Below are 27906 nucleotides of genomic sequence, written 5' to 3' on the forward strand. Positions count from 1 at the left end.
AAAAAAAAAAAAAAAAAAAAAGTGTAAAAATAGATTAATATTGTAATATGTAAAATAATATGTAAAAATTAACGTAAAAATTTTAGAGAAACAAAAGTAAAAAAGTAAAAATATTAAAATAATTTACTTTTGAATCATCCCAATAATGTGATCTTGCTGGATAACCAACTATTCGATCAGGGAACGATTTCCATACCGTAAAGGCAAAATCAATTTCATCTGTATTGAGTGTGGCATCTTCGTCTAGAGATAATATGGCACTAGTTTTGATTAATGGATGAGGATAGAAACGTTGAGATATACCATCAACCGTGACAACATGTATTGATGCTTTGATCCCTTGCCATCGTGGTCTTCTTGGTAATGGAATATCCGAGTTCCACATAAGAATAATCTAAAATAGAACGTGTATTAATATCAAATAAAAGTAGTTATTGATTTACACGATTAACTTACCTTATCTAGATATTTACTTTTCGCGAGACTCTTAAGCAGCCGATATAAGACAGCAGTAGATCCTAACTGCGAATAGATGATGGCAGTGAAGGTATTACCTGGATTACTTTTCGAAAATGGAAGTTCTTGTTGACTATCAGCAAATTGTGGTAATATTGCTAATGCTCCAGGATTAGTATTCCAAATAAGCTTTTCTCTTGTACCTTCCCAAGGCAAACGCTCGCGAATATTCTATAAATTCGATAAAATATTAAGAAATTAAGAAAAAAGAAATTATTTTTTTATTGTTTTATGTAATGTAACTATTCTAGATTATTATTATTTTTATAATATTACCTCAAATACTGTAAATACAATTTTTTCTATCGACGAAAAATACCGTTCCCAAAGGAATTGTGTTTGCTGCCGTAATTTAAGAATATGCACATTGGACACAGACCGCACTATATCTGGAATCTAAGAAAATAATATTTATACATAGATTAGTTTTGCTCTTTATGCTTTTTATTAGATTTTATTTTGATATTATTTACTTGAAGTAACAGTCTTTCATCAGAAAATATAACAGCTTGTGTCCAATCAATTCGTTCGTGAAAAGGAAGTGCCCAACCATTACTTAAAATAACTGGAATGCATCCAGCTCTTAAAGCTTCTAAAAATCGAAAACTACCAAGTCTTCTTCCTCTTGGTACAAGACAAAAGGTAGCATTCATTAACAAAATTTCATAATCATACCTAAAATAGTAAATTAAAAATTCATTTTTAAAATAGTTAAATATAGAATTTAGTTAATTATTAAAATATCTTTTCTTAATACTAACATATCATATTCTTGATTATCTTGTTGACAATGTTCATCTTGTAATTCTCTCCATGCTTTACCATGACGGCAAGTTGTAACAAATACTAAATCCTTGCCATTATGTAAATGATAAAGAGCATTTCTAGTTTCAGAACCTATACCATGGACGTATCTTTTACCTTTGAAAGCTGCAATATATTTTTTATTATTAGGAAAATTATTTTCTAAAGCTTGTCCTGGTTCTCCACCACGTTCTGGATGTTGTTTTCCAAACAATGGAATAGATATATCAAATTCAGGTCTATGTCTAAAAATAGACATGCTGGCCTTTGCAAGCATAGCATATCCTAAATCAAAAGCTAAAGATTCTTCTGCATAATCAGGCCACGTTCCAGAATACAAATTAAATATCAAATGATTTCTGCCATTGTTCCAATATGGTAAACGCATTAATTTTGAAGGAAGATTATGCACAAATTCTGTTGATAATGGATCTCTATCCAATGTATCAAGAGCTAATACAAATATACATGCTCGAGTAGGATCTGATGTATAATATCTTGATTCTGTAATAACATTCAATATTTTTTGGTATAGTGGACTTATCACATCTTCAATTGGATACACATATACTGTGAAACCTTGCTTGCATTTCGTAAAGTCAAAACAAGTCTCCATACGGCATTGTTTTGTACGTTGAGACATAATTGGGTTTCCATTTGATGTTCTCAAATCCTTGTCATAGAATTCTTCGTTTAGACTTAAATATGAAGGCAATCGCTCATAAGGCAACTGAGATCTGCCTGTCCACTTTTCACTTTTTAATCGATAACCACCAAAATAACAATAACCAAGAAACGCACATGTTACAAATAATAATAAATAGCGCTTCTTGGCTTGCATTTTTAATGCAATCAGGTTATACACCAATATATACTAATTTTAAACATTATTTTTCACATATAGAATGCATGGCATTTAATCATAAATGCATTATAATGAATCTGTTGTTATTTTAATTGTATAAATACACAAATTCAAAAATTATTCCAAAATGAAATTGAATTCATTCTTAAAGATTGCTGAAATAGAATAAAAAAAAAAGATTATTGAAAAAAATAAGAACATTTTTATATTTACCTATATACATTATTTTCAAATAATGTGTAATACAATAAAGTTTCACACATTAATACTTTTAAATGCATCAACTGAATGTATCACATAGTTTTTATAAAATTTTGTTTACAGAACTTTAAAATTTTTTTTATGTAGAAACGTTGAATGGATGAAACACGTATTCAATTACCTTCAAATTTGTATGATTCAACATTGGTTAACAGGAACGTTTCAAGAATTGTGCTTATTATAAAATACATGGCTAAGGACGTATTATTTTTAATAAAACGTCAGCTCTATATTTATATTTATATATTATATTATATTACGATTTTAAAAAATGTCGAATTTAAATGACAGATTGTAAACGTCTATGGACGCTGTAAGTTAACCTATACGTAAATTATTACAGACGTTATTACACGAGAGCAACAACGTCAAACATATCGAAATCGAAATTCGATGAAATAAGATTGAATAGCGATTCATACTATCTTATAATAATATTTATCTCGTTAGAATAGCACGATGAACTTTTTTCTTAGGTTAGTTCTGACGTATATCCAATTCGCAGAACTTGCCGGCGTTATTACGCCCATTCGCATTTTCGGTCGGCGTCATTACACACGCGTGACATCGATCGGAAAATGTCTCCAAGTGCAAAATCATTGCACGCAGCGCATTAAATAATTGGTTTAAAAAGCAACACGAGTTATGCAATGACGTTGGAACGATTAGACTGGCAAATCGCTTATTGGTTACTTCATGCCCAGCTTTTCAAGATGTTTGATTGTGTGCGAAATAGTACTAACTACACTCCTACAAATCTAAACAAAACTGTCGATCAAGGTTATCCCGCTATCTAGTGGTCAAACAATAAACCTCCTGAACCGTTTCTCCCGCTTCGATTAAATTTATTAAAAGCACATATTTTTTTTATTGTAAATCAATATTCTTTAAGGGAGATGTGTAACTTAGCATAAAGCCTTTATGATATCAATCAGAATGAGGGTTATTGTGTTACGCAAGAAATTTGTTAGAGAGAGAAAAAAAAAATGATAATAAATCGAAAATGATGGATAAAAAAATTGATAACATTTTTCATAAAATATTTACCCATAAAATTCCTTAAAAATTTTCTTTTCAATAAATATTTTTGTTTTTTGAGTTATTCCCCACGAACGTACTGCACACTATCCGAGCGAATAATTTACTGTTTCTAAGTCAAATGTTATCCAGTCATATAAGAGCAAGCTATTACCTTGATCTGTTTTTTATGATTATTTTTTTAAATACATGTTAGTTAAGATATAATTACTACATATAAATATTTTTCAATGTGAAATCTACTTATCTATAATAAATATTCAATAATCTATTAATGCCAATGTGTACATTTAATAGAATAAAATACAAATATATATTATTTCCTATTTTTATTATATTTTAATAATTTTAATGATTCATTTACGTAAATATGTTTTTCATTATTGTCAATTATGATTATTCTTTTTAATTATAATCTTTTTTTTAGAATGACAGAAATAATTAAGATTTTAATTTAATAAATTATATTTTTTATAATTATATTATCAAAATTTAATAATAAGCTAATAATAGAAAATGATAATAAAAATCTAAAGTAGAAACATGTATATATTTAATAATTAAATTTCATATGTAATAATAAAATTTAATAATTAAAAATAAAGAATCTTATATATATGTACATAAATAAATATTTAATAGAATGGTAAAATTTATATTTTGCTCATAAGTTGATAATATAAAACTTTACTTTTTTTTGAAACAATTCATTCTCATTTTAGTTTATTATTATAAATTTAAGAGATTTTGATTTTTTATTGTCAGGAATCTTGATCTTTAATCTTGATTATCATCCTTTTATAGTTAATCCTTTTCTTATCTATCCAGTTCATATTCTGCTACTATTCATTTTAATTGTTGTAGGCTTAAAGATATAATTAAAAAAATGATTTAAAAATTTGTTTTTTATACGAATAAGTAAATATAATTAGTATGTAAAAGATATACGTACCTGTAAGTTTTTTTTTTATTTTACTTTTAATTTTATATTATGTTTAATTTTTAAATATAAAATTAATTTTTTAATAAATTTGGAAATAAATTAAACATATTTACTACGATATATCATAATCATTATATATAATATTAGGTTATATTTATATTTGAAATATGCTTAAAAAGCTATGTAAACATAAGATGCGTGCATTACTGCACGTGCGTAAACGGAACTGCTGAACTATGACGAATGATGAACAAGGTGTGCTGATTCGTTAGTTTCAAAAGGAAAAGGTCAAAGAGGACATATTCTATGAGAAATGTTTACAATACTGTGTTAACGCTAATTTAACCAATTATTAATCAGTTCTCTTAGTCAGGAAAAGAATGATTGGTTTGTAACAAATTTTGTTGGATATGTATGAGAAGATGAAAGCGACATCTACACGTTAATGTGAATAAGTAAAAATGTAAGAAGTCACAGATGGCTGTCTCAAATCAACAACCGGTGCAGTGAACGAGCGAAGTGACGCGGTTATGTACGCAAAACAATCGCGTCAGACGCGTAAAACGTCGTGAAACATGTAAGGAGTTGTTATCGTAAGTGCCATCGTGTTGAATTTTACGTTTCTTTTTGTTTCACAATACGGCCGATTACTAGTGAAAGCAAAATTTGGCTCGATCCGCCGTTGTCTTTACGAATTGGTTTTATCGTCGGTGACGTACGGTTTTGGGGCACCGAGGCCAAACACGAATCGCTGTTCAAGGATGAGCGCGAACAATGTGCAAGCACTTTTCGCATGTTCCAGATGCTTTTCAAGGCATCCTTTTGAAGAACTTTCTCCAGGGCAACAATTGTGTAAGGTATTGCTTTGGATTTTAATATTTTTCCTCGGAAAATTTTCTTTACACTACTACTGATTCTTTTAAAGCGTCATTTTTCGTGTTTGTAAGATACGATGCTAATAATAGAACTTTTAATTCAAATACATGTTTCATATACAATTAACACTGTTTTGTAATGAATAAAAATCTTGAAATAGGATTTAGATAAAAATTTGATTCTAGTACAGATTCATTTTTACGCTCCAATTTAAGGATAATTGTACATATGTTTAAAAAAGTTAATTGTAACGTTTTAATCGATTTTGTTTAAAAAAGCCACATTTTGAAAAAATAATTATTTAATTTTTAATTTGATAAATATTTTTTTCTTATAACATTGTGTATTTTCTGTTTAAATTCTGTGTGAATATTAATCGACTTAAATTTAAATATATACAATATAGATTGTTACAATAAGTTTTTTTTTTTAAATGAATTTTTACTATATTGTGTACTATATTGCTTATTTAGGAATGCAGAGGTGCATTTCCTGTGGTGAAATGTACATATTGTAGATCGGAATTCCAACAAACGATGTAAGCATCATATGTTATTTTACATTTCAGATTATAAGATATATTTTCAAAAAATTTTATTTTTTATTTTGTAGAAAGGGCAATACAAGCACTATTTGTAAGAAATGTGAACAAAATGTGAAATCTTATGGTAAGCCATCAGCCTGTGAATATTGCAATACCATAGCTGCATTTATTGGTAGTAAATGTCAAAGATGTACAAATTCTGAGAAGCGTTATGGGCCACCAGTTACTTGCGAGCAATGCAAACAAAAGTGTGCCTTTGACAGACAAGATGAAGATAAGAAGGTAATTGATTTTTGTATAATTATTTTATATAATTACAAGAATTTTTTTGAATTTGAGAATAATAATTATTAATATCTTAAATTCAAAACAAACTCTTGTTATACAAGAACAATAATTATCAATATCTTGATTGAAAGGTTGATGGAAAATTATTATGTTGGCTGTGTACATTGTCATACAAACGAGCATTGGCAAAAACAAAACAATCCGATGCTGAAAGGAGGGCACATTTGAAATTAGCACAACAACGAGCAGCAAAGCACAAAGAACAAAAGTAATTATTCAAATACAAATAATGTCGCAAGGTTTGTGCTTAGTAGTTTTAATTGTGTTCATCACAATTTCAGTATCTCTTCGATTGTAACACAACCTGGTAATGTTCAATGTATAAATATTTCATACGAATTCCTAGTCAATTTAATTATTTTGCTTCAGATTAAAGAGTCATAATAAGAGACCACACAGAATAGATGTAACGAAGCTACCGCCTCAATCGGAAGGTGCGGACACAAATGGTCCAACACCGGTGAAAGCAGCGCGAATGGTTGGTGTCCATGATCCACATGATCCCAATAGTTCGGATCATGTAGTCGCCGTTACACAACTTAAGGAAAAGATAGCTCATCTTCAGAAACAAATATCTATTAAAGACGGGCAATTACTTGCTAAAGATAGACAAGTGAGTATAAAAAAGAAAAAAAAAAATAATAATAATTTGAAATATAATACTATATTTCACATAATACTGATATCATATATAATTATTTTTCGTTTTCTCAGATTACAGAATTGAAAGCAAAAAATTTTACATCAGAAACAGAGCTGCGTAATAAAATGAAAGCGACAGAAAAAGAGTACGAAGCCAAAATATCGACGATGCAACACAAGATTTCCAGTTTGCTGAAAGAAGTTGCTTCCTTATCGAAGAGTTCTAAGCGAGGTGATAGAGTAGCTGCCACAAAAACAGAAGCTGGGACCAACAGTGGAAGCGGAACAGACAGTCCTGTACCTTGATAAGGTAGGACATTTCACATCCTCATTATTCTTTGTCAATTAATGTTCGTACGATCATATTCTATATTTACATTTTAATTCGTCGACACAACATATTTATAATAATAAAATGTTGTAATTGAGTATATATTTAATGTTTGGAATGATGTTTCATTTGTGATTTAACGTTCTTGGCTTTTTAATTAATTTTATCTCTGATAAGAGCCGAACGTTATCAGGATTCCATTTTTTGCGCTTTTTTTTTTTAGTTGTGATCTATTATTTCCAAATATGTGCACAAGAATGTATTATTTTAGCTATCTTGTTCCTATATGTCCATACGATGTTATATTCTGTTGGATATATTCTGTATGATATAAGGCTCATAGTTTTTTTTTTATTCCCAAATATTTTAATGTTATTATTGTTTTGCGATAGAAATTACGTGCCCGAACGATATTATTTTAATACGATGATCACAATAGTTTGTCATGAATTTTCTTTATCATTTTTTTTCTTTTTTTCGTTATGTGTTATCGTTACCTATATATTTTAGATTTGAAATTTATAGCACCGCCGATAATTATGCTTGTGCTCTTTGCGATTATGTAAGATAGCACGAAGTAAATTTTTCGGTGCGTGTTTAAAAAAAATGTCTTTTTTAGATTTTAAAAAAAAAACGTATAATTTTTCTGCGAGATGAAAGAAGTCTTAACATTGTTTTCAGGGACTTGGTTAGCCGTGACAACATACTCAAATGTCCATACCCGCATAAATCATGTGGTACATTACATATAGCTAATTGTTTCCATTAACAAGGCAAAATCTGTATTATTTTTCTAATTAATATAGGAATATATATTGTCTTCGACGTGTACACGGAAAATCATACACGTTCTTCTTAAGGGGGATGATGATGATGATGATGATGATGATGATGATGATGATGATGATGACGATGATGCAAGTGCAAAGAAAGGTGTTATTCATAAGTTAGGTAGTTTCCCTCTTTCTGTTCCGTTTCACGATCATCCCGCAATCGCGAATTTTTGAGACTAAATATCGTGAAAAATTTGTTTATATTACGAAGAAACCGCCATTTCGAAATCGAATTGTACAATAATGAATCGGAGAGGCATTTGATCTCCGATAGAAGTGATTTTTAAATTAAAATTTACGATCGAAGTTGATACTTGCGAGAAATGAACAGAGTTATATGCAGACACATATACACATACACACACTATAATTGAGCAATAGTGCTGCTGTAACATTTTCCTATCTATAACGATGAAGATGTAACGACGATGAACCAGGATATGGTGATTGTAGATCAATTTACAATAAAAGGTTAAAAACGATATACCTCGCCTTATAAGTTGAAACATATCCTTGGACTTCCTTCCTGTTAGAAGGATCCGTCTTTCTATTCGATCGTCGTTTCACGCCGATAGTTTAGATTGACGGAAAACGACGAACGATTCTTAATTTTAAGGAGGGGTAACGTGAATGATTGGAATTAAAAGCTTATGACTAGAGAGAGAGGTGTGAATGATAGGTAGTGATATGTGCATATAAATATCCAACAGCCATATATTTATTCTTTATTTTAAGAAACAAATGCTAATTGAGCATTATCTATTCAATAATTGTAATGATAATAAATGCGTAACAATTTACTATATACGAAGTGTAAGGATAATTAACATTTAATTTATAGTCGTTTAAATACGTACGAGTGTGTACACGTGTGTACAGTACAGTTGGAGTTATCGTTTAATTATTACGAGATGGTAAGAACTAAATATTGCTTGTCTGTTGTCGAGGCGGTTAGTCGCTTGATTCTTCGTTTTATCTACTTTCAGCGTATTTACACGATCTTCTTAATTTTCCATTCTTTATACCGTTTTCATGTTTTTTGTTCTTTTCGCAAATTTAAATCTTACGCTCTAGGTTTATTTCTCTTCCACTTTCGCTCTCTCATTCTCTCTTTTATCTTTCGCTCCTCCGTTCGTTCGCTCATTCATCGTTCGTTCGCTTTCTTTCACACTATCTTTCTTTCTTTCTCTTTCATCTCATTATTTATAATAGTGCGTTTAATGCAGGCAAGGTAGGAAATCGAGGCAATATACGGAATGACAATCGACAAAACGTCACTGGAAACCATTTCCTCAACTTCGATATCGTACTTTGAACATGTAAAAAAATATACGTGATCGATCGATCGATTCGATATAATCAACACTTTTGCGATCGCTGAAATTCAATTACATCATTTGTCTTTTAGGATTTATCATTAGATATTTCGCATATATATATATATATAAATTGTAGCCAATATGATCATTGTGCACCATTGTCGTAATGCACATGTCGATTATAATCCTATAGTTTCAATATAGTTTCAATATAGGTGTTACTGAACGGATGGTAGTAGTACGATCGCAAAAGTATTAAAATTAATGATTGGAATGAACGTCTGTTACGTTTGATGAGTATAAAATGAATGGTATCGCGTCGAATGAATGTAAAATGTACGGTAGTTTCCAATGTCGTTTTCGCGGCATAGAATACATGCAGGCCTAAACTCACTACCGTCAAGGGAGGTCAACATCGTAGAATCTATCAGTCTGTGTTCTTTCCTACGATCTTGACGCGATTACGGTAGTCCTCAGCGTCCTGCGCGTGTCTCGATTAATCGATAGATCGCTATTATAGCGTACACATTGTATTAGAAAATTTTCATTTGGCCTAGGCATTCGGTAGAATGCCCGAGTCTTCCACATTGCCTGTTAATCTGTTAGCAAAAATCAGCATAAAGGCCTTGCGAATCGTATCGTCTCTTTCTCTCTTTCTGTCTGTCTGTCTGTCTGTCTGTTTGTCTGTCTGTCTGTCTCTCTTTTTCTTTCCCTCTCTCTCTCTCTCTCTCTCTCTCTCTCTCTCTCTCTCTTTTTCTCTCTCTTTCTCGCTTTGTTTTAATAATTTTCCCTTTGTTTCTTTTTTTAGTTTTCTCATTTTTTTCTTCTTCTGGAATACGGAGATTCGCCAAAATAAAAAGTTAACTTTAAAGCTGTCTTAAACTTAACTGACGCGTCAAAGTATCGTTTGCCGATAGAGATTCTATGTGTTATTTAAAAAAGGACCCTTTTCACATAAAAGAGTACAGCGAAACGGAAGAAACGAAATCTAAATGATCAGTTTTAAAAATCTTATAACGAGCACCATGATATTTCCAGGAACCATTGAACTTGTCACGTTCCAAGCTAAAATGGATAGATGATGAATAGATTGCAATTAGTGGACGCGGAACCTTTGGATTTTTCTAGGTTAATCGTTCACGCGAGTTGCGCGACGATTTTTATTTTTTTTTTTTTTTATTTTTATTTTTTTTTATTTTTTTTTTCTTTTTTTTTCTTTTTCTCGAAACTGAGGCATTTAAGAAAAGAAGTTTTTTTGGAATATAAATTGTCATCAAACGCGGTCTGTGCTTCATGCCATTTGTTTCTTTTGCTTGCTTTGTTTTAATCGTATCTTTTACCCTTGAAGTCGTATCGCGATGCGCTTAGATATATATATATTTTTTTTTTTTTTTTTTTTTTTTTTTTTTTTTTTTTTTTTTTTTTTATTAGAATGATTTTTGTAAACGATTTATAACCGTGCGTATATCAGTCTGCGATACATCGTAATGTGCTATCGTTATCGATTAGCGATTCCAACGTCACCTTGTTCTTCCATTCGTTTTATAAAATTCGTGTCAAGAGATTCAGGAGACGCGTGAATCATCAACCGATCGCGATTCTTTTTATCGTTTCGTATCTAATCGGTAGGCTGCGCTTTTTCTTATTGATTTCAATTGTCGACGATTCGGCACTTAAATAATTAATGGAAGTACGGAATTTATGAAATTCACGATGATTCTGAAACCAAATGGAAGATACAAAATAGAAAGAAAGAAGAAAAGAAGAAATCAATAGTTCGTGGCCATTGTCACCGGTCTGATTAATACGATTTCGAATTTTTTTCGATAAGTTTCTTTTTTTTTTTTTTTTTTTTAGTCGATCGGGCGATATCGAACTCTTCAAACAATCGACTGGTGATCAGTATTATTATTATTATTATTATTATTATTATTATTATTATTATTATTATTATTATTACGATTATTATTAATATTATTTGCTTTCTTGTTCTTGATACGAAAAGAAAAGAAAAAAAATTTGTCGTATCGTTTTTGCCAATTTAAATAGCTTTAAAAAACGAATCTTACAAATTTCAAGATTTGAGTAATCTTCATCGAGTAACTTCACGTACCTAGAAACAGTTACAATTCTTTACGTGCTAAAAAAAAAAAAAACGTTCACGTGTTATCGAAGCGCGAGAAAATTGAAGGGGAGGAAGGCTCAGGCGGATCTTGTTTCTTGTTATTACACGAAAAAAAAATATTATCCACGAGACGCAGTTAATGTTTTCTTTTTTTTTTTTTCTTTTTTTGACTAGATTTTCTCTTCCCTCGCGTGATTATCATTTTTATTCCTGTCTGAATTTCATTTTCCAATGTTCCCGTGTGTTAATGTGCGCTTTCGACTTGTTCCCCAATGAAAATCACGCCCGAGTCTTCGTCCCCGACCGAATTATGTATTTTGTACACCGCGAGATTTTTGTCGACCGCCTTCCTGTCGATACTTAAACGATTTTAATGCCTTTTATTCTGAATACTGCGTTTTCCACCGCGCTTATCTCCGTCAATAATTCCTCTCTTCTCTCTCTCTCTCTCTCTCTCTCTCTCTCTCTCTCTCTCACTCACTTACTCACTCACTCATTCACTCACGAAATTAATCAACTTCTTTAATCGCATTCCATGTCACGATGAGTAAACGAACTTTGTGCGCGATCGCGATAAGACGAGAAAGATAAAGCGCTCTCTCTCTCTCTCTCTCTCTCTTTTTTCGTCGAACGAAATCGAATCGTAATGATTAAAATCGACGATCCTCCCAATTATCTTATCGTGTTACCACGTTTTATTGACGTTTTTTTTTTATATTTATCTCTATTGACGATGCGAAAGAAATGTGTGTGTGTGTGTGTGTGTGTCGGTACGATAGTTTTGAAAATCGATCGATCTGGAAAGGAGAAGAGATATATAGCGTTGCGAAAAGGGAAAATTCGAAGGGGATGGGGAAAGAAAAAGGGGGCGAGGGCGGGGGGAAGAAAGGAAAAAAAAAATAATATTCGTTCGCGTGGACCGAGAGACTATGCTTTCCGTTTTTCGAAAATTCCACGACAAAAGGACGCCTAAAAAATATATATATATATGTATATATATATATTTTTATATATATATATGTATATGTTTATATTTATATGAATGTGTATAAATATAGATATAGATACTCGATCACCGAAAGCTTTTTTTCCCCCGTGTTCTTTTTTTTTTTTTTTTTTTTTTTTAAACATTTTTAACTACAGTTACGTGTACGCGTGTAATAAATTATCTAATTTCTGAAAAGATTTCCTCCCTATTTAAAAAAGAGATTATCGTAGAGCGCAGCCTACCGTGCTTCTTCGCCAACCGACGACGATATTATACATATACATATATAAAGGTATTCATAAATTAGAGCTCCTTATATTATTACCTTTTCTTTAAATTATCGAATAATTAATAGTAAATGTTAGTATATACAGGTACAGGTCTCGTATAGTTGCAGTCGTGTCGTCACTGGTTGTTCGTTTTAACATTTAACGCGTTTTACTCTCGCTATTGTTTCCCCGCGCGTTGCGTTTGCCGCGAATGCGCTGACGGATGCCGACAAAATCCGCCATTCATTTTTCACTTTCAAACCGCCTAAGCTCGAACGCGTAGAAAATGGTACCGTGATACCGCGAGGAAGAAGGAAAAAATATATATATACGTCCAGTTTGCTTTTGCAGGAAATGTGCTCGAAATTCGTTTCAACGTCCCAAGCGTTACGACGAAGGGTTCGAATTATCGTTAATCCATTATATAATAAAAAAGGTACAAACTGTGCATCGTGGCGCGTTAGAACGCGTGGCGCGATAGAGAGAGTTAGAAATTGCTGCTTGTTGGAGAGTTTGTCCGTCTTCTGTTTTATCGGCCGAACGTTGGAAGTATTTGTGGAAGTATTTCTTCTTTTTCTCTCTCTCTCTCTCTCTTTTTTCTTTTTTTAGCGGTTTGTATATATATATGTATATATATATATATATGTATGTATATGTATATATACATGTATATATGTATATATATATATATATATATAGAATAGAAAAAACGATTGTACCGCGTTAATACGGTACCTTTTCTAAGCATCGTATTTAGGATAGACCGTGGAAGGATAATCGAGAAGCTCGAACGACTTTGGTACTCGCTTTCTCTCGATTCTATCCGGAAATGGCAGCGTGTGACGACTCGAGACATAATTAATCCTATTATCGTTCATTTCGTCCCACTTTTGTTTCACGTTTGTTTCACGTTTGTTTCACGTTTGTTTCTTCTTTCTCTCTCCTTTTTTCTTTCTTTCTTTCTTTCTTTCTTTCTTTCTTTCTTTCTCTCTTGATTCGCGTTTTCGTTGGTGGCGCTACCATAGAAAAAATATAGAAACGAGTATTTACAAGGAAGGAACTTTTGTATGCTCGTAGCTGGAATCTCGTCGATTCTTCCACCCTCGTCAGAGAAATCGAACTACGTTTCGCGTTACGTTTGACGTACGTAAAAAGTATAACCAGCTTTCAAGAAGTGTTATCTACTAAAAGCTTTGAATTCCTTCGCGTTAACAATAACCAAGCAACAACAGTTTCTTTCTTTTTTTTTTTTTTTTTTTTTTTCTCTTCTTTTTCCCTTCAACAATTTCGAATCATTTGTTGCACGTAATCTCACTCACATTTTCGATCGCGTCACGACGATCATCTCTGTGCACACGTTTCTTCTCTTACACGCTGCTTTTCTCACGCGACGAGTGAAACGAAGGAAAAGCACATTTTCGAAAAACATTTTCCTCCGATTTTCCCATTTCGAAGGGAATCGTGGAATCGTGAGTATGGCTCTCACTGCCATCTCACGAGGGTAACATCGTTTTCGTTTGTCGTGAGCAACTCGTTTACTATTCCACGGCTGGATTTTGCGTTTGAGCGAAAGGGCTCATACCCCCATTTTTAGGTGCACTCGATTATATGAGGCTGGGAGGTCTCTATGACGCTTGGCCGCCCCACGGAATTCTCCAAGTTGTGGAGAGACGTGGAGTGTGGGCCGTGAGTGGATCCGTGCCTCTCGTAATTATCGATGTGCTCCAATTCGCATTCCTTCGGCATATTTCCTGTAAATCGAAACAACGTTCTCTTCTCAATAAAGAGAGGAAAAAAAAAAAAAAAAAAGAAATAAAACAAAGAAAGAAAGAAAAGAACTCCTCTACGATCGATTGGAAACACCGGGTTTCGCGATTCTCCGATTAAACCGACGAACAACGGATAGAATACAATGATAAAATTTATCTATCTTTCCTCCAGATCGAACTTACCGACGTTCATATCCGGGCCGTACTCGTAATACGTCGGCGAGCCAACGGCCGCGGCAAGGGCGAGCTCATCCTCGATATTGTTCGGCCTGCAACTGGTCGTCTTCCAATGCGTCCTAAGTCCGCTCGCGCTGATGTACTTCTTGTCGCAACCTTGGCAGGTGTAAGGCCTTTCGTTCGTGTGTAACCTCTTGTGCAACTTCAAGTGAACGAACTGGGTGAATTTTGCGGGGCACAGGTCACAGGCGTAGGGCTTTTGGCCGGAATGCAGTCTCAGATGGGTCTTGAGGTTCGAGGTCGAGCTGAACCTCTTCTTGCAGATCTCGCATTGGTGCGGCTTTTCACCTGCGTGTACACGTGTACATGTACGTATACGTATATATACCTCGACCACCCGCGCCTCGAGCTTCGTAAAACATAAAACGTGGCATTTTTTTCTTTTTTCTTTTACACTTACCGGTGTGGACGAGATGATGCTTCTGCAGATGGGCCAACTGCGTGAAACTCTTGGTGCAAACGTTACACTTGAACGGCCTCTCGCCGGAATGGGTCCTCAGATGTACCTTGAGATTCGACAGTTGGCCGAACGTCTTGCAACACACGTTGCACTCGTAATGCATCTTGCCGTCCTTCTTCTTCAACGGGTACGGCAACGACCTGTAACCCCTCGACCCTTGCGAGTTCGGGCTCAGCGAGCCGCTCTGCGAGCAGCCGTGATCGTCCGGGGACAAGGAGCTGGCGGGCGAGTAACGGTTGAGGGAGGACGAGGAGTTGGCGTGGATGGTGAGGCCCGGGTGATGGCCCAGGTGAAGATTGTGCGTGCCAGCTATCAACGTCTGATTGCCGTCGATCTGCATCGTGGACGAGGTCGGCAATTGATGACTGCTCGTCGCTGCCTCCAGCCTCCTCCCGTCCGTTCTCGTCTCGTAAACCACGTTCCCGCTCGGGGTCGGCGAGTACGCGGTGCAGTTGATGGACAACGGGGCAACGTTGTGGTGCAACGAGCCGTTCTGATGGTAAATACCGTAGGGGTAGGAGGAGGGCGATTGGATGGGCGAGATGGGGGACACGCTCTGATTGCTGTTGGCGATAGACGACGAGTTGGGGTAGACGGGGCTCGAGTCTATTTGGCATCCTCCGGAGCTCGAGTAGAGGATGGTGGCCGGGGTTGTGGACGCGGCCCCAGCGGGATTCGGCGACGGGCTCTTGGTCTTCCTCTTGGACGGGCAACCCTGGCTCGACGTCGTCGAGGGGTGAAGGTTGCTCGTGGTGGACGTGAGTATCGTGGTGGAGGATAGCACGCCCCCCGAGTGATGATTGTTGTTGCTCGTCGAACCGTTCCCGGTCGAATGGATATTACCCGGGTGGGATTGCAGAAGATTGTTGCTGGGCCCGGTCGCGCTCGAGTGGAGGTTGCCCGTGCTCGAGTGCAAATTACCGGGCGGGCTTTGCATGGGAAGGCTGGCGCCGTTACTCCCGCTCGTCGAGTTGACGCACGTGTCCGGTTGCATAGGAAGATTGGAGCTCGAGTCGGGGCTGCAAGGTAAAATGTTTCCGTAGCGATGGGACTTTTTGTAGGAGTACGCCATTTCCGTGGGGCTGGACGGGGGCGGCGTGACCGAGTCCACGTGCGTTTGATGGTGAATGGTCTGGTGTTGGTGCTGTTGGTGGTGCTGTTGGCTGTTGCCGTTGTGGTGATGGCCGTGACCGGTGCTGTTGATGGTACTGTTGTTGTTGTTGTTGTTGTCGGTGGCGGTCCGAAGAAGGATGTTCTCGAGGATGGAGCTGCTCGGGCTCGCGAGGTACGCCGGCCTTGCACCGGCCACCGGCAACGCGCCACCCTTCACCTCGGACTCGTAGAAGGGTTTCGGGTTTTTCTCGGGGATCTCGTCCTCGGTGGCCGCGGCCAGGACGACGCTCTTCTGAAGAATTATGGGAGACACGGGTTTCTGCAGTTCCGGGGTCACCGCCCTGCTCGCCAACTCCTGATCCTTGTCCTTCCCGTTTCCATCCAGACTCTTCGACGTTTGAAAGTTGCCGTACGTCTTCGTGATCTTGATCTTAACCTTCCTGTACTCGTTCTTCGCGGCCGCATTGTCCTGCTTCACCACCTCGTTGCTGCACACCGACGTTTTCGCGTTCTTGCTGAAATCCAGCACGTAATTGTTCTCCGAGTCCGACTCGCTGCTCTCTTCCGGCGGGGTGAGGATCTCGTCGTGATAACCGTTCGAATGGTAGCCCTCGTCCGATCTCACCGAACCGTCCGTCGGGGTCATTTGCGACCGTCTCTCGTAAATCGACGAGTCCTTCAGGGGTGACACCACATCGACGGTCGCTGGGATTTCCGTCGGCAACGCGGATTGTTGTACTTGTTGTCCTGCAACGAACCGCGATATAACGATATGGATATCTCGTTCTCTCTCTCTCTCTCTCTCTCTCTCTCTCTCTCTCTCTCTCATTCTCCCTCTCTCTCGTAAAGCTAAGAGATGATAGAGTGGCGCTTACGTATTCTTTGAAGCATTAGTTCACCCGTCAACGGGTAATTGAGCCTTTCCGCGAACTCCCTGCAATACCACACCAGAAGCTCTTGATTCGGTAGTATCGGCTTGATCGTGTAAAAATAAATGTTCATCTGCGAAAAAAAAAAAAAGAAGGAGAGGCAAAAGAGGCGGGTCAAAATCCAATACAAGACGTGGAGAGGATAGGGGAACTCGTTTCTCTCGATCCGAATTCGACTCACCTTATACTGGCATGCTATTAGGTTCTGCGATTCGGACGAATAAGCCGGGTTTACGTAACGCATCCAATTTGATTTCTGGACGTCATAACCGTCGATGTAGTAGAACAGCTCGTTGTTTTTGTACACCTATCGATTGATTAAATTCGTACGTGACGATTTAGTCGATCGGACAACCAACGCACGCGTTCGACTCGCGATCGTAGTAGTAATAGTAGTAGTAGTAGTAGTAGTAGTAGTAATAATAAACGCGAATAGTATCCGAAGGAAATCTTAGCTCGAGTCTGACTAACTGGTAAGACTAAATCTTCTATGTTCGAGGCTGTTAAGGCATCGAGCAACGGGGAAATATCCGCGATTTAGTAGCAAGAATCGGAAGAGGGAGGGAGGGAAGGAGAGAGAGAGAGAAAGAGAGAGAAAGAGAGAAAGAGAGAGAGAGAGAGAGAGGGGGGGAGAGAGCCAAGTTCTCTCTATCGTAACTCATCAATTCGTTACGAGGCATCAATGGCTTCGCGGGTTTCGCTTTAAGGCTCGCTAGATCGGCTGAAACCAGTTTCTGGTCTTTGCAGGCTTCTCTCTCTATCTTTTTCCCTCCCTTTTCGTCTCCCCCTCGTTTTTTCCTTTTCCCCCCTCATCCAACTGAGACTGGCCTACGATGATAGCCGACCGCTTGCGAAATACCTGACTACGTGGTTTTCGAACGATTCTTACCCTCCAGAAGTACTTCCGGTTCGCATCGGCCGGCACCGAGTCCTTGGTGTACACATGGCCCACGAGGGGACCGAACCGTGTCCCCTTGGGTATGTAACTCGTGCTCCACACACCCAAAACCTACGCAGAACACGACAAATCGATATCCTTTATCAATTCCTTCATTTAACCGATTCAATCGATTTAAATTTTCATTCGATTTGGCGGCCCTCTCAACGCCCCTTTCTCTTCTCTTCTCGCGTAATTGTATCGTACGCGCAAAATATATCTTGCTCGAGTGTGAAATAGTAGAATTTCCGCAATTCGATTTTTGTCAAAGAACACGTTGAAACATTCCTTTTTATCCGCGGCGATATTTACGAACGTTTCCACGGATCTATTATTTTCATCGATACCAGTAATAATTTTCCAAATTCCGATTCCGACATTTTCGATAAAGAATTCTTCTATCGTTTTCCAAAAATCTTGTTTGCTCCCGTTTCGTCCCGTTTTCAATTATCCGATGCGAATCGAACGATATCCGATGTGTGTACGTACGCGCTCCAAGAGTAAGAGTTCGCAGAGTTCGTGCAATGACCGAGGCTATTGGTCTCGATTCCCCGTGTCACCGAGGAAAGTGTAACGATTGACTCTAGGTCGTGCGGCTAGGTAAGTTGATTAGCTTGTTCGTCGCTCGGTCAAGTTTGATTCCACCCTTAAATCGGGTGGAACGATTAAAGCCGCGTCAACCCGCTCGATCTCGAAACAAGATTTCCAAAGATCGAGATACTTTTGCTCGAGTTCGCGTCGCGTTCGAGGGGCCGCTGTTTCGGGGATTTAAAGGGGGATTTAGAGAGAAATGGTCGATTACACTCGCGACTCTCACCGAGGAGGTCTCGAGAAAGGATTCTTTGGCGGAGGAACGTACATCGTTGAGGGCCTGAGAAGGTTTGAGGACCAAATTTCTTGGCAGGGATGCCTCCGCACGATTGGTATCGCCAGGCGATGCCGACACATCCGGTACCAAATATACCGCATGCTGCTCGAATTCCTCTTCTCTCAAGGTCGCGTGATCCCACTCGCTAGCCTCCATCCTTCACTGTACAAAAATTCATAAAGAAAAAAAAAGAAAATATATATATTAGTTTTCATATATTAGTTTAGCGATAAAAAGGGATAATGTCTAATTCGAATCTATGCGATTACGCGAATATTAATATTAAAAGTGTTAAAAAGTTTACATTTTTTCGATTTACATCAAAAAATAGGGATTATTTATTATTGATTATTTATTATTGATATTTGATAATATTTTTAAAGCGTTTGATATAAAATTGATAATTGATAAATTGATATAAAATGATATAAAGTTCATAAAGAAAAAAAAAAGAATGTATATATATATATTAGTTTTCATCGTTTAGCATTCCGATGAAAGGGGATAATGTCTAATTCGAATAATTACGCGAATATTAATATTAGAAGCGTAGTGTTAAAAAGTTTACATTTTTTCGATTTACATCAAAAATGCGGATAGGGATTATTTATTGATACTTGATAATATTTTTGAATCGTCCTTAATCGACGATTGACGCCGACGAAAGAACGCGTCGAGAAAGAATTTCTATCCTCCCGTGATTAGGGGACGTGGATCATCGCGGGCGAAAGTGGGGACCCGTGGAAATCCCGATATTATTTAGGAATCGACAACGGCAAAAGTATCTATGTGTAATGACGGCCGACAACGCAGAACGTTATAAATAGTTGAGATTCCGGTAAATCGATACGATCAATAACTCCAGCCATTAACTTCGAAACGCTTGTAAAAGAGAGGAAATGCGTTCGTGTCCGCGTGTCGCAACTATCGAGAAATTTTTTCCTTTCTTTCCTTCCTTCTTTCTTTCTTTCTTTCTTTCTTTCCTCTTCGAGTATTCTTTCCTCATCGATGAAAGTCCGTAACTTTAATTATACGTCTTCTTTGTTCCTTGCTTCGAAGAGAGAGAAAGAGAGAGAGAGAGAGAGAGAGAGAATCCACGTGATAAGGGAGAAATCGCATTTTTTCCCTTGTCCCTCAATCGGGGATGGTGCAACACTTTAACATCGCGAAAGTGAAACCCGTCCACGCATTGATCGACTGCAGGGGTGAGAGGGAGGGGGACGGGGCATAAACTCTGAAGTCCGACCCTCCGCTCCTCACCCCCGCCCACCTATCGGGGGTTTTCGCTACTCGTTGAATTTCCATTTCCGTGGAAATCGCACACCACCAGTCCGTTCACCATTCGTTAACTTTCTGCCTAACTTTTCGCTTTTCGTCCCTCCTCTCTCTCTCTCTCTCTCTCTCTCTTTCTCTTTCTCGATGCCCCTCCGATTAAGAGGATTTTTCTTTGCCCTCGATTTTTGCAATTTTTTTTAATTTTTATTTTATTTTATTTTCTCTCTCTCTGTCTCTCTTTCTCCGTATTCTTTCGTATCGCGTTTTTAATTTAAATTTAAATCATATTTTGTTATTATATTTAAAGTCTTCGTCTATTTTTTTTTTTTTCTTCTTTTCTCTTCTCTCATTTGTCACGTAATATCGGTGTTCTCTATTTTAGCTTTGGGATAAAAATCTATCGTTTAGAAGTGTTTACGTTCGTTTAAAACGTTCGTTATTATATTCTTCCCTTTTTTTCTTTTTTAATGCCATTTTTTTCTTTAAACGACGAACGATCGTTTTAGGGATGCTTTAAAGTAACAACAAGGAACAAGAAAGGAAAGAAAAAATATTTTAACATTTTAACGTTAATACGAACATTTGCACAACACGATGCTTTATATACGCGTGGTAATCGATTTTTTAAATTCGTTGCTCGAAGCAAAAGAAAAGAGAGAGGAAGAAAAGGAATCGAAAGAAGCTAGGAATCGTCGAATTTTCGAAAACTTCACGTTCTCGAAAGTTTTGATTAATCCTTTTTCAACAGAAATAGTTTGTTTATTTTATTCCAAATGCCTCGTTCGTCGAGATAAATAGAATTACTAATCCGCATCATCGCGCATCATTCGTTCAACAATTAACGCGCGATACTCACGCCTTTTTGGTGCATCGGTTCGCGAGCCGCGAATCGACGAAAGTGCGACGAGTTCCTTCGTTCCTAAATTGTGCTGACGCGACTGATTACGTCGATCCCCCGCAACGGGGCGGGAGGGGGCGGGACGAGGAGGGGATGATCTCTCGGTAGACCGATTACCGGGTCCAGGTTTTACGTGATCCTATGATTTCTCAGGGAGATCGGCATCCCGACGACTCTTTGGACACTCGGGAGCCTCGGATGACCTCGCGTCGAGGGATGGAACACGTTGGCTTTTCTCAACATTTATTCGAGGATGTCCCTCGGCGAAGACGAAATTCTCTCGGCGTCGATAAGGCCGATCGCTGCCGGCCTAGGCGGTCCTCTCTACACCACCTATACCACACGCTTATCGATTATCAGGACATCAGGAGCAAAAGGAAAATTCGGATCGGCGCTGTCGTTGCACCCGACAGTTAATCAACCACCGACACTCTCTCCACTACTCGCTTGTTTATCAACAACTATTCCCACCCGCAACAATCTCGATCAACCTCCTATTCTTTCTCTCCTTCTTCACGTTTCACGATTTTCCGAATCCGCTTCCTCGTCGAGTCGAAGCGGACGACGGAGAAAAGGTGGAGAGAAAGAAAACTGTATAAACCGGGGAACCACACTTTTGCTACTCCTCTCTCCGTTTATCCTGGTTGGAAGGCACACGCGAACACCACTTCTTCCTTCAACGCACTTCACCTTCTTCCCGTCTTGCACCACCTCCCCCTCCACCAACCCCTTCTTGTCACTTTCCCAACGGCGAAGAAGAAGAAGAAGAAGAAGAAGAAGAAGAAGAGGGACGAAGATGGATCGAAAGGGTCGAAAGGTCGAAAACGAGCAACCACTTTCCACTTTGTCGCGGTAGGGGGATATAACGAATCACGCACCAAGGATGACCGGTGGATCTTTCCACCCTCGTTGTTGTCAGTGACAGCGGAATAATCTCGCGGTTGAGCGGTGAACGAGCGAGCACGCCGCGTCTACGATGCCCCGATCGTTTCGGGCCAAACAACAAACCACCGGTGTTGCAACGCGATCGATTCGTTTGGATTTTTATTTAAACGGAAAGAGAAAGAGAGAGTGAATGAGCGAGTGAGCGAGAGAGAGAGAGAGAGAGAGAGAGAGAGAGAGAGAGAGAGAGAGAGAGAGAAAGGGAGAGAGAAAAAAAGGGAGAACGAAGGAAAGATGGAAAATTCCCCGTAAGAATAATAAAACACACTGTTGTACCGCGATTACGAGAACGGTTCGCGTAATTTCGCGTTTCAACCCTTTTTCGAGGGTGGTCTCCGCCTTCGGGTCTCTTTGGATGGCACACGCAGAGCGGTGTGTGGAACTCGGGTAGACCTGACCTAGCCCAACGCGAGTCGGCTTGGCTCGTCCTCCCCCTGCGTCGGTATTGGTCGCTCGCTATCCCTCTCTCTCTCCCTCTCTCTCCATCCTTCTCCCTTTCTCTCTCTTTCTGGCGAACACGGACGTGGTGGTGTGCCAGCAAAGCTGCCAGACCAGAGCAGAGGTGGTGCATTTCTCTGCGCTGCGCTTTCGATCGACCCGTTGCCAGACCTTCTCCCCTCTCTCTACTTCACCCTCACCCTCTCTCTCTCTCTCTCTCTCTCTCTCTCTCCCTATATATATATATATATATATAGTATATACTATATATATATATATACACACACATTCGCTCGCCCTCTCTTTCTCCCTACTTCCCTTTCTCTCCACCTCTCGTCCTCCTTCCTCTCGTCCTCTATCCTTCTCCCTTCTTCCCCCTCCCCGCCTGCACCGTACCTCTCTCGTGCATTTCCCTCTTTCCTCCTTGTCCAACCTTCGCCTCGTCTTCCTTCTCTCCCCTCTTCGTCGAGCGCGTTCTCGTTACCCCTTTCAACCCCTCCAACTACCAACTCCAGCGCGTGCAACCGTGTCCCCTCCCCCTCTCTCTTTCTTCTTTTCTCTCGCCGGTCCCCTCCCCACCCTCCCTCCTCCTTTTCTCTTCTCCTCCACCTTCCCCCGTTTCTCTTTCCTTCGTCCACGGATTTTCCATGCTCTGTCGGCTTCTCTGTCTCTGTTCGTCGATGCCGACAGGGTGCATGCGCCGATCGCTTCTAAGTTTAATTCTTCGGATAACTTCTCGCGATCGCGTAAGACGTTGTCCCATTGCTTCGTGATATTAGATATAAAAAAAAAAAAAAAAAAAAAAAAAAAGGAAGAAAGGGAGGAAGAGAGGAAAGGAAGGTTAGAAACCTGGACCTGGGTTAGCGAACACGAATGGGGGGGGAAGGGAAGGGAAGGGTTGTTCACGAGGTTCGTGATCGCGGCGCAAATCCATAATCGATAGGGAAATGCTATTAAAATTTCGATCTCATGGAAAATTGGAAACGGATTTTCTTCTCCAGGAGACTGCAACTTTATTCCGACGCGAGGTTTACGTAACGCGAAAAATCGATAGGGCTGGCGATGTTGTGAGAATGATCTAAGAATACGGAAACGGCATTCGCGCAACTTGTTTCCTCCGCGGAAAATAATGTTGCGGAGGGAAAAATGTCGGAAATTTTTTCGAACGAATACCGATCGATTTGGCTCGGGGCTGAATGGAGGATGAAAAAAAAAAAAAAAAAAATACCTCGATATTTGAATTTAAATTGAATTGTACGAATTGTGCGCGAGCCGGGTGGTGAAATTAACCCCCGATTTTTCGCGGCGAATCCGAAGAAAGAGAGAGGCTGGATATTAAAAAAAAAAAAAAGAAATTCGTATATTATCATCGCGTTCCTCGGAAAAAAATGATGATCGTCGTCGATCGAAGGAGAATTTCTTCTGGTCTGGTAAATTCACGAGCCGTCAGACACCCGTCTACAAAAATCCTTCGATGTTTTTCTCCCGTCCTTGTTTACACCTCCTTTGAGCATGTGCTTTTTCCACGGTGCGTCCCTCTCGCACCGGCCTCTCCACCGGTCCGTTGTCCTCTGCCAACCCCTTCACGGGGACGTGCATTTAACCCCAGCGCCACACTCTTTACCCACACGCTCTCCCACCCTCTTCTCCCCATTCACGGCTCGCTGCATACACGCTGATCACGTTCGAGCCGCATGAATGTAAATCGGCCCAAATCGACCCGATCCAAGATTTTCCTTTTATTATCGACCCATCTCACCGAAGTTCGCGCCTCTTCCGCCAATCGAACCATCGATTTTCCTATTACTCGCTGTGACTTTTGGAGCCGTCAGATATGTATATGGTCCCAGATTCGAGATCGACAATCCCCAACATTATTTTGTGACACGGCACTTTTTTTTTCTCGCGAATGAACTCGACGACTATCGACACCTCTGTAGAGATAGAATAGGACGAGCAGAATAGGGTCGTCGAACCTTCTTCTTTTTCTTCTTGGATTCTAATCTCGAAGACCGATCCCGATTCCAAGGTTACGCGAACGAAATCCGCCAAAAGGATTCTCGAGAGAGGAAGAGAGAGAGAGAGAGATAATAGCAAGCATCGTTCCCCTTCGCCATTCACCTTTTCCATATCCTCGAAAACGTATATGTAAGTGAAACGCATACGATATCGCGGAATAAACACCGGTGGAATCGATTAAAGGAGGTGGATCGCGAGCGGATAGGAGACTCTAGAGAATAGAAGGAGAAAGGAATAAGTTTATCGGAGCGGGTCGTAGCCATGTATGGGGGGAGGGGATGGTATGGAAATTTTCTTTTACAACGTACTCAATGAATCTGTGAAAATATTTAGCGGGCCCGACGATGAGGCATTGCAGTGTATCGACTGGCAATAATTCACTTGGCACTGTTCCTGAAATTAATAGAATATCGTGCCAGCTGTGATTTATTCGTAATTCTGTGAAATGAAATGCCTCGTACCGGCGGAATTAAATTTATGGCAGTAATGGCGCTTTATCGGACCTGTGCCCCGCGCATTGTCCCTGTTCCGCGCCCGTCCTGAATCGTCGCGATTCCATCGTCTTCCCCCTTCTTTTATTTTACACAGGAAAAATAAAATAATCCCTGTGTTTTGTTCCCGCGTGCGAAATTTTTTACCCTGCTTTTCATAACAGGACGCGAATTCGACGACGATCCAAATTCGTCCAAACACGACGAATCCAACCATTTTCTAAACCGTAACGATGCCGATTTCGTCGATTTTCTCTTCTTCTTCTTCTTCTTTTTCTTCTTCTTACGGGTGAAAATAAAAGATAGTCGGAGGAGAGTCGGCATTGTTTTGTCGCTGATCGAGGCTCGATCTCGGCGGAACAGTTTCGCGACGCGGGGTCTGAGAGTGACTCGTGCCGGTATGTGGGCGAGGCCATTGACCTTACCCGGTGAATTCGTGCGACGACGAAATTTCGTCAGCGGGGCCACGAAATTTCACTTTTCGAGGAGCAGAGACGAGAGTAAAGAGAGAGAGAGAAAGAAAGAGAGAGAGAGAAAGAGGGAGAGGGAGAGGGAGAGAGAGAGAAATAGAGAGAGAGAGAGGGAGAGGGAAGGAGGGAGGGAGAAGCCACCTTGCGAATTTCCACGCAGTGCCCTCCTAGCGAAAGAAGTTTCCGCGTGAATCGCCGACGACTACTAACCCAGATACGTTCCCCGGGTCGTCGATCTTTTCCCTCCTCGGAGGAACGACTGTACCAGATATATTAATTTCCTTCGGTTCGACCGCTTCTTGCGAGGAATCAGATACAGATCGGCCGATTTCGGAATAATAGCTCTCATCTCTTTTACGCGTCTAAGAGACGAAGAGTATTGAGGGTAATTGTATATACGTTCGTCCAATTTTTTTTTTTTTTTTTTTTCCCTCCAATTTTTCTTTCGTTCGTGATGAATGAGAGGTCTACTCTTCTTTACCCTTCTCTTCGATGCTTTTATTTTCTTCTCGAAAACTGGTGGTTAAATATCGAAATGCGAATAGGCGCGATATTCGACGTCGGGTCGTGTACCTTTTGAATCGCGGTTGAAAGGGAAACCGAAGGTTCTCGATCCTTTGTCCTCGTAAAATGAATGGCGGAAGCGCAATGTTGTCTCGATGGTTGGCAAGTTTCTAATCAGACGCGTAATAGCGGCCACGAATAGAAAACCGAATGTGAACCGGAAATGCCGTTTCCATGGAATCCATTCGAATCGAACCTATTCCACGCACAGCGCGATGCTTGGACTCTCGTACTACGCTCGTAACTGTTACTTTAGAGAATAACGGGCCATACGGGCGTATATATATATATATATATATGTATATATATATTTATATGTATATATATGTGTGTGTGTGTGTTTATCACGCCGATTCCGTGTACAGGAGTAGACGCACACACGCGGATTTCCAGGAATAACGGGTTGAAATTCGTCTAGAATGAAATATCGTTGACTCACCGCTCGAGTGTTTTTTCAATCTTCTTACAAATTTTTATCCTCTTTCCTTCTCCCTCCTCTCGACTCGTGCAAGAAAATTTCTTTCTTTCTTCTCTCTCTCTTTCTTCCTCTTCCTTTCTATCCTCCCTTCGGATCATCCCTTTGGAAAAAGTTTCTCTATCGCGTCAAAGCCGAGCCGTCAAAGATCCGAGAGATCCGAGAGACGATGGCTTTAATCGGGGAACCAATTACGGTAAAAGCTGCCGAATTTCGAAGGTCGGAGGCCCGGACGGCCGCGGACCTATCAAATATTCATTCGGTGTTCCCGATGGTTAAGAAAGGTCTGGACGTTTGTAAGAAGGTCGACGGTTTGCCGAGTCTGCGGGGGGTCGATGACCCTTCGAAGGCTTTGAACCGGGACATGTTGCGTTTCCAGCTTTTTCTCGAGAAACTGCCCTCCTACTCCACTCATCTTAACTCCTCTCCTCCCCCTTATCCCCCTTTGGAATTTTCGTAATCACCTCCGAGATGATACATCCGACCACCAAAATCTCTAAAAATAATTCTCTAGTGCGGATTTGTTTCGAAAATCGGGGCGATAGAAATTCCCTCGAATCGAGATGAGACAAATATACCTGCTATCGAACGATTCTTCGAGGCGAGGTTTGTTTGGAAATCGTTCCGAAAATTGGGCGAAAATCTAAAGTCGTCGTCGTCTTTCGTTCAAAGGCCGACGTACTCTCCGGCTGGTAGCAAAATGTAAACCGGAAAAGCAACGAGCAAGTGAATTAGCGAAGTGAGTTCGCGATTGCCCCTCCCCTTTCTCTCCTCTACTCGCGCTGCCTCGCTCCCTGTCCTTCTCTCTCCTCGTTCACCGCCACCTTCCATTCTCTCTCGCCACGGATCTGAAAGAAGGTCTCTGCCGGTCATTGTCCCACTTGGAGGTCTACTTGGACTTGGACTTGGACCATCGCTATAGGCATGGTGCGCTGAGTAACGAGGTTCCGATACCCCCATAGGGGACCCCCTTTTGCGCCTATATTCTATACGCAACGCGTGCACACATGTACACACGCGGATCCGCAGACAGGGACGGATAGACGAAAGGAGACAGTGTTCGAACGGAGCGGTGAACGAACTTTACGAACGCATCGTGCTCCCAGCCATGCGCGAAAATCTTCCTAAACGAGCCAGCCGAGTTTCCTACGCCTTCCTTACCTCCGCCCAATCGCGCGCTTTCCTCGCCTTCTCGTTTTCCTCTCTTCCTTTTTTTTTTACGTTTTTTCCTTCTCTCCTCACTCGTTTATCGACCGTCCACGATTCGTCGATAATAATAATCGTTCGAAATCGAAATCGTTATTCGAGAGATGAAGAGG

The 27906-nt window shown here is 39.5% G+C and overlaps 3 protein-coding genes across 10 annotated transcripts in view; 1 reads left to right on the top strand and 2 right to left on the bottom strand.

Annotated features, from left to right (window-relative positions):
• Positions 1-3549, bottom strand: part of LOC122711993 (exostosin-1) — a 6424-nt gene extending 2875 nt beyond the window's left edge. The window contains exons 1-6 of one of the 2 annotated variants that reach the window (XM_043931250.1): positions 3494-3549; positions 1278-2340; positions 990-1191; positions 793-912; positions 457-687; positions 128-394 (exon numbers count right to left, since the gene is read on the bottom strand). In XM_043931250.1, the coding sequence (XP_043787185.1) occupies positions 128-394; positions 457-687; positions 793-912; positions 990-1191; positions 1278-2161 (1704 nt within the window). In that variant the 5' untranslated portion in view covers positions 2162-2340; positions 3494-3549. Of the gene's footprint in view, positions 1-127; positions 395-456; positions 688-792; positions 913-989; positions 1192-1277; positions 2341-2567; positions 3410-3493 lie in introns of those variants that run through there. The other variant, XM_043931251.1, reaches the window with a different exon arrangement.
• Positions 3550-4823: 1274 nt separating this feature from the next.
• LOC122712015 (protein FAM76A) overlaps positions 4824-27906 on the top strand; it is a 46007-nt gene continuing 22924 nt past the window's right edge. Inside the window, exons 1-7 of one of the 5 annotated variants that reach the window (XM_043931289.1) lie at positions 4827-5284; positions 5777-5841; positions 5916-6129; positions 6267-6403; positions 6565-6808; positions 6910-7147; positions 7850-8478. In XM_043931289.1, the coding sequence (XP_043787224.1) occupies positions 5189-5284; positions 5777-5841; positions 5916-6129; positions 6267-6403; positions 6565-6808; positions 6910-7143 (990 nt within the window). In that variant the 5' untranslated portion in view covers positions 4827-5188 and the 3' untranslated portion in view covers positions 7144-7147; positions 7850-8478. Of the gene's footprint in view, positions 5285-5776; positions 5842-5915; positions 6130-6266; positions 6404-6564; positions 6809-6909; positions 7273-7849; positions 8479-27906 lie in introns of those variants that run through there. The other 4 variants (XM_043931290.1, XM_043931292.1, XR_006346233.1 and 1 more) reach the window with 4 other exon arrangements.
• Positions 13428-21863, bottom strand: LOC122711987 (PR domain zinc finger protein 1-like). Of its 3 annotated transcripts, none has more exons than XM_043931239.1 (8): positions 21306-21863; positions 18965-19177; positions 18100-18219; positions 17392-17517; positions 17157-17283; positions 15109-17028; positions 14655-14996; positions 13428-14453 (listed from the first exon to the last, which is right to left on the bottom strand). In XM_043931239.1, exons 2-8 carry the CDS (start codon positions 19169-19171, stop codon positions 14293-14295), a joined length of 3003 nt encoding a protein of 1000 aa, XP_043787174.1. In that variant the 5' UTR covers positions 19172-19177; positions 21306-21863; the 3' UTR covers positions 13428-14292. The 3 variants fall into 3 exon arrangements, with proteins under 3 accessions (XP_043787174.1, XP_043787175.1, XP_043787173.1); XM_043931240.1 differs by having other exon boundaries at positions 19007-19177; positions 21147-21863; XM_043931238.1 differs by having other exon boundaries at positions 21147-21863.

Source organism: Apis laboriosa, unplaced genomic scaffold (genome assembly GCF_014066325.1).
Source record: "Apis laboriosa isolate Shangri-la unplaced genomic scaffold, ASM1406632v1 scaffold18_cov149, whole genome shotgun sequence".
NCBI lineage: Eukaryota > Metazoa > Arthropoda > Insecta > Hymenoptera > Apidae > Apis > Apis laboriosa.

Coding starts and splice junctions, on each gene's coding strand:
- LOC122711987 (XM_043931239.1), bottom strand. CDS start 19,171: ATGGAGGCTAGCGAGTGGGATCACGCGACCTTGAGAGAAGAGGAATTC. Junction 17,518..18,099: donor ACCGGAAGTACTTCTGGAGG/GTAAGAATCGTT, acceptor ATCAATCGATAG/GTGTACAAAAACAACGAGCT. Junction 17,029..17,156: donor ACTAATGCTTCAAAGAATAC/GTAAGCGCCACT, acceptor GGTTCGTTGCAG/GACAACAAGTACAACAATCC.